The sequence below is a fragment of the Myotis lucifugus genome, unplaced genomic scaffold (genome assembly GCF_000147115.1).
Source record: "Myotis lucifugus unplaced genomic scaffold, Myoluc2.0 scaffold_31, whole genome shotgun sequence".
NCBI classification, from domain to species: domain Eukaryota; kingdom Metazoa; phylum Chordata; class Mammalia; order Chiroptera; family Vespertilionidae; genus Myotis; species Myotis lucifugus.
The window spans coordinates 1,056,081-1,062,632 of NW_005871079.1; the positions used below are offsets into that span (position 1 = coordinate 1,056,081).

At 39.4% G+C, this 6,552-nt stretch overlaps 1 protein-coding gene across 1 annotated transcript in view; it reads right to left on the minus strand.

Moving 5' to 3' along the window:
• The window catches only part of TRPM3 (transient receptor potential cation channel subfamily M member 3), an 89,167-nt gene extending 83,572 nt beyond the window's left edge, over nucleotides 1-5,595 (minus strand). The window contains exons 1-3 of the mRNA XM_023752353.1: nucleotides 5,491-5,595; nucleotides 2,609-2,638; nucleotides 1,398-1,687 (exon numbers count right to left, since the gene is read on the minus strand). Of these exons, the coding sequence (XP_023608121.1) occupies nucleotides 1,398-1,687; nucleotides 2,609-2,638; nucleotides 5,491-5,568 (398 nt within the window). The 5' untranslated portion in view covers nucleotides 5,569-5,595. The remainder of the gene's footprint in view (nucleotides 1-1,397; nucleotides 1,688-2,608; nucleotides 2,639-5,490) is intronic.
• Nucleotides 5,596-6,552: the final 957 nt, after the last annotated feature.

The following is a 6,552-nucleotide window of genomic DNA, read 5'->3' on the forward strand; positions in this document are numbered from 1 at the left end:
TGCACTCCAGGCCCTCAATTCAAGGTGTATGGATGAGGATGGCAGACCAATAAATCAATGATCAGAGTGCAGTGTGTCTTCTTCAATGTGGCAGACCTCAGTTCAAATCTGAGCCTAGCCACAAAGTTGTCATCTTGGACAAGTTACTTAAATTCTACATCTCATTTCCTTTAGCTGTAAAATATGCCTAACAAGAGGATCTGTCTCTTGGGGCAGGGTTCTAGGTGTTTTTGCTGTAAGCATTTTTGTTGCACAACTAATTGGCTGTAAGGCAATTTCACCATAAAAGATAAAATAACGGTGGACAGTTTGGTTTACGTTCGACAAACTGAATTTATTTAAGCTAGTTGTCAATTTGGTTTCATTTCTCCATGGAGGAGGTTCTCACAGTTACTTCCATTTTTACATTATATAAATCTTAGCCCTCATAATGGTCTATACAATGATGAGTAGATGTGGTGGTCTTAAAATAGTGGATGTTATATTTAAACTTCAAGTGTATAACTTCAAGTGTATAGACTAAGTCTATTGTATAAAGTTAGGTCTATACAATGATGAGTAGATGTGGTGGTCTTAAAATAGTGGATGTTAAAAACTACGTTTAAAGCCAGATTGCACACTATACTAGAAAATGATAAACATATCAGTTTGTATATCATTCAGTGACCACAGTCATCCTCCCACCCAGCAGAACCAAATGTTCACCAAGCTATGGCAAATATGAAAGAAAAGTATATATAATACTATGAACAAAAGATTTCGAAGACAATGTATTTTCATTTTTTGCAACACAGTTTTTAAATTTTGTTAATAATTTTTCATGTTCCATGATGTCATTTTTCATTATTTTATCTCTTATGGCAAAATTGCTTTACAGCTGATTACCTGTGTGCTAAAAATCCTTGCAGCAAACATGCCTACAGTGAAAATACCAGACATGTGGGGGAGGTGGAGAGGATGAAATAAAATCTTCTATAATCTGTTTGTACCTCAATAGCTAGTGCTGTGCACCATAAACAGTGATTCTTTTTAAAAAAATATATTTTTATTGATTTCAGAGAGGAAGGGAGGGGGAGAGAGACATAGAAACATCAATCTTGAGAGAGACTCATTGATTGGCTGCCTCCTGCATGCCCCACACTGGGGATCGAGCCCAGAACTCCAGCATGTACCCCTACCAGGAATTGAACCCTGACTTCCTGGTTCATAGGTTGATGTTCAAATACTGAGCCATGCCAGCCGGGCAACAGTAATTCTTCATGTACACCCTCTCTGTGCACCATTGGGGTGATACTGCCTTGCCTTCAAGTTTTGGGAAGTTCAGACCTTCCATCCATTGTTTGGGGCCCACCTTCCCTTTTTGTCCCCTGATCACCCCATTTTCTGGGCTGGCCGACCTGGAGTTGTGGTTCAGCTCCTGGGAGATGTCATCGACCATGTCGTTCTCGGAAGCCTCATGAGCCATGGCCTTGCAGAGCTTGCAGGCCACCAGGGCCTTGGCCATGGCCTCCTCGCCGTGCTGCCAGAAGAACAAGGCCATTTTCTGCCGCTTCATCAGGACGGCCCACACCATCAGCTCGTGGAAAGGGAAAGGAAAGTGGTTGATCTCAGGGTCGTCCAAGTCAATGTCTACCTCTTCTTCACGTTTCTTGGTTGTCTTTCTTCCTCTCCTCAAAGGAACGTCATCCTGTAATTTTAGGGTGAAAAAAAAATAGAGGTAGAGTTAGAGATAAACCAATGAAATTCAGGCAACAGTTATTGTATATTTACTACTGGTCCAGGTTTGACAGATGCATAAATGAACTACTGGCACACCTCATTTGATTGTGTTTCACTTTATTGCTCTTCCCAGATGTTGCATTTTCTACACATTGAAGGCAAAAGATCACGACTTGCTTTATTGCGGTGGTCTGGAACCGAACCTGCAATATCTCTGAGGTATGCCTGTATCCTCTCCTAGCTCCAATCCTAAAAGAACGCTCAAGCTCATATATGTCTAATTTTAAAATGAGCTAGAAGAGCATGAGCACAGTCCTATGGGAACATTCATTGTTATACTTTAAATTAGAAAAAGTATGTTCAATGGGCCATTTTCTTTTTCTTTTCACTTTTGTCCTTTTCCCCCTCTGCAGGCAGGGTTATTTGTCATGCATGATGGACAGCACTACCCTTTTCTCTCAAAGGACAAGGACTTGCATTTGCATACAGCAATAACCACATTAACAAAAGACGGGAGGAAGGTAACCTCTCCAGTTTCTGCATACCTCATTAGGTGCATTTGTGAAGTCTTTTTGGCCTTTGGATTTGTTGGCCATTTGTAAACACCCATGAATAGATTTTGCTTACTGGAATATATATGCTCCCTTGGTTTTCAAGTTAGTATTTCAAATAGGACTTATTTCCTTGTTTGCAATGCTAATTAATATAACCTCCATGGTGAGATTTTCAAAGCTACTGTGACCTGTCCCCTCACCACTGGGAAAAATGTCACTTCCTCATTGCAGAATTACGTACTAATCCTTACCACTGAACTGAACTTATGTATATATTTCAAATGTGTAACAAAGAGATTAAATAATTGACACTAATAATTTGAGCAAACACTTACCTCCATTCCCAATAGTTTCAAGGCTTTGGGCTGTTAAAAAATTAATGCACAATGTTAGATATTTCTTTACAGATGTAAGAAAAGAATCCTACTTTATCTCAAACAGGTAATGAAACAATTCCATTTACCATATAGCATCTATCTATTTCAATAAATAAAACATTACAAAGGGAACCTATTTATAGAAATTCTTAGAGAATTAGGGATTTAATGAGTTTGGGTGAATCACAGAAAATTAGGAAACTGACAGGCATAACGTGATTGCCTTTTGTGGACCAAAATTTCTTCCATCTTCCTAAAACTGTCCTGCTCGTCATCTCCATGACTTCAAGCACTTATGTGTATGATGAAACATTCAATCAAAGCAGGTGTTTCTCAAACCACTGAATGACCTCTATTCCTGGAAGACTTGAGATATTATTCATAAATATATGTGTAGATGCTTCATGCTGGCCATCTCTCTATGCTGCTGTCCGGTAGATCAAGGGTGAGTGGGGCCAGAGGGGCATGTGTCGATGGCACTTAATGGCATGGAAAGTATCAGCACAAACAGAAGCATCATTGCTCATGCTGGGAATGTGCAGAACAGGCACAGACCGAGACGGACAGAGAAGGCAACTCGGCAAAGTATAGAACTTGATTTATATTTAACAAGGGGAGATACAAAATTACATTTCAGGGGTCAGGAATTCCAATTCCACGTTGCAAGTATCACGGAAGGGTCGGGTACCAACTTGAAAGTTCTTTAAGTAAAGAGTAAGGTTATAGCACTTATGGTTCCTCCAAATTTTATTTGACCATTCAAGTCGGAATAGCTTGAACCTTGTCTCTCCCCCTTTCTTTCTTTTAGCTTTTATAATGGCCACCAGTTTAAAATTTATGATTTTTAAAAATTAATACTTTTTGGTGTTTTCAAAGGTCTCTTCCAGCATCACAAAATACTAGAATAATCAGAAGATAAGGTTTGGTAAAAATAAAAAATTATGCCTGCCACCAGCTATAGCAGCAGTTCTCAAAATGTTGTCCTAGGACCATGTGACCCTTTTGGGGGTGGAGGTCTTTCCTGAGACCCTTCCAGGGGCCTGTGAAGTCAAAGCTATTTTCATAATAACACTAAGATGTGTTAATATTTGCACTGATGATACAAAAGCAACGGTCGGTAAAATTGCTGGGTACCTTGGCAAGAATGAAGGCAGTGGTACCAGGCTTTACTAGTTGTCATTAGAGTTCACTGTTATACATTTGAAGATTTAACCAAAACAAAACAAAACAGTTGCACTTAATAATGTGCTTGATGAGTCCTGGCTGGTGTGGCTCATTGGACAGAGATGAGGCCTGTGCACTGAAGGGTCGCCAGTTTGATTTTTCAGTGGGTTACAGTGAGTGTTTGGGAGGCAACCAATTGATGTGTCTCTCTCACATTGATGTTTCTCTCTCTCTCTTTCTCCCTCCCTTCCACTTTCTCTAAAAATCAATGGAACAAAACAACAACAAAAGAATGTGCTTGATGAGGCCTAAAACATTATTACGTGTATTCAATTTCTACTCTTGCTGGTAAAAAATGTCTTTTTACTATTCTGAGGGGTGAAATGGGAAGTCGCATAAAGCACTGCTGCTACATACTGAACTAGGATGGGTGTCCTGAGGGAGAACACTCATGGGGTTGTTTGGGCTGAATTATGGCCACTTTGTGTCATGAACTATCTGTGTGAAGAAATGACTGGTAGACAATTAGGGTTTCTTAGACCTGGATGGCAGACGTTTTGGAAATGAACGAAGTAGGACTGTCATTTCAAGGAAGACAACTCTCAATATTGGTTGTCAGTGACAAAATTCAAACTTTCAAGCAGATAATAGAATCTTGGAAAACCCACCCCTTGACCTTGACAGTTTTTCAGTAAAGGAATGCAAGTTTTTGCAATTGTATAATAAACTGTGTCAACAGTTAGAAGATCAGAATATAACTCAACAAACCAATATTTTACAATGACCAATCTATGATGTTAAAAGATCCATACAAACTGCAGTTTGGATTTTAATAGGAAAAGTTCACTGACATGGTTTCAGATTTCATGTTGCAAACGAATCTTCAAGAAATTGCCACTTGAATTTTGATGAAATATCAAAAAAGAATAGCTATAATTATCACTAAAGATTACTTCTTCCTTTGTTTGAAACATTTGTCATATTTGTCACATATTTGTGTGAGGGCAGATTTTCTTCATATATTTTAACCAAAACAATGTCTTGTAACAGACGACTACAGAAGTAGATATGAGAATCTAACTACCTTCTGTTAAGTCAAACATTACAGAATTTTGCAAAAAATGTAAAACTATGCTACTCATCACTGATTTTTGTTTTGAAAACATAGTTGTTTTTCATAAACATGCTCTCTATGTTAATATGTAATGAATGGACTTATGGTCATCTTAAGATGAATTAATAAATAATTATTTTTTAATGTTTCAACTTTAATTTCCAGCATGATAAATATTGATAGAACCCAACATAGATAAAAAAGCTTTTGGGAGTCCTCAGTAGTTTTTAAGGGTATAAAAAGATCCCTTTAGACCAAAAACCTTGAAAATTGCTGCAGTAGATAATAAGATTCATTTGAATTTCATTGCTGTTCTCTGATCATTAAGGCTCACTCTCAGTGTGTTTCTGATTTGAATTGGACCTAGGGAAAGAATACCCCCTCCATCCCCCCGCCCACCCCTGCCTTTATAAAAACAGATTTGATGGTGGAGGGAAGAAGAGGTGGGGCAATTGCCTTCTCATCTCATTACCCACTAAGAGAGAAGGAAGCCACACCCTGAATCGGTAGCACCCTAGTCCACCCAGGAGTCCAGGAACCCGAATTTGCCTGCAAGCCTCACCCTCTTGGGGCCGAAGAGATTGTGGTAGAGCGTCCGGAAGCGCTTGCGCGTGTAGTTGCAGCGATAAGCTCCGCCCATCAGGTATTCTATCACCAGGCCGATGTCGATCAGGCTGATTCTGTAGTCAGGCGGCAGGTTCCCCTGTTAGGGAAGAATGAAAAACAAACAGAGCCAAAGGACAGCGTGATTTACCAGGGATTCGATCCCATGTGTTCTGTAACTATTTTAGAGTAAAAAAAAATTAATTAAAAAAGAAACATATGAATGAATTATTATGCTGGTTAATTAATTCACCTTAAAATAGATCCAACCGAAACCTGGATATTCTCGCTTGGAAAGAAGACATACGTTAAATAAGAAGATGCAGTAATCGTCGGCAATAACAGAAAATCAAAATATTTATTCGAGTCTTCAGCTGAGGAGAAAAACACACCAGCGTAGCAGAAAGAAACACAAGGCTAGACATGGCAAATGCTATGGCTCCCAGACACTAGGAACTACGTTCCCCAGCTGTCCCCAGGCCCCTGGCTGCTCTGCCTCAGACCTAGGCCTGTTACCACCCTTTGCTGATCATCTATTTCTTCACACTCACTAAATGAAGACTCCTTCCAGAGGGGATTGGTATTGCCAGGGCTTGCATCAGGTGGGGCATGCTTAGAGCTCAGATAGCCTTTAATACCAAACTTCTGTTTAACAATGAACACTTGGCTTCTTTCCATACAAGGAGATCAGGATGGCTGTCAGATGAAGTCATTTATGAATGTCCCTTGTGTTGAAAGAGAAAGCAGGGAGAAAGAGCCTTATAATATTCATTGTTTTATTTATCGTTGTATTCCTAGTGCCTTTTATAGTGCCGGATGTGTGGTTGGCATTCGAAATGCTTTTTATTGAAAATATGAATGAGTAAAATAGTGAAATTAACTGATGTGGTGGGATCAATCTCTCTGGGTGTGTGTGTGTGTGTGTGTGTGTGTGTGTGTGTGTGTGTGTGTGTTTTGCATTATGTTCTCAGTAAGAGAACTAACTAGCCACAGTGTGTGAGTCACCCCTGTTTGGGAAAGT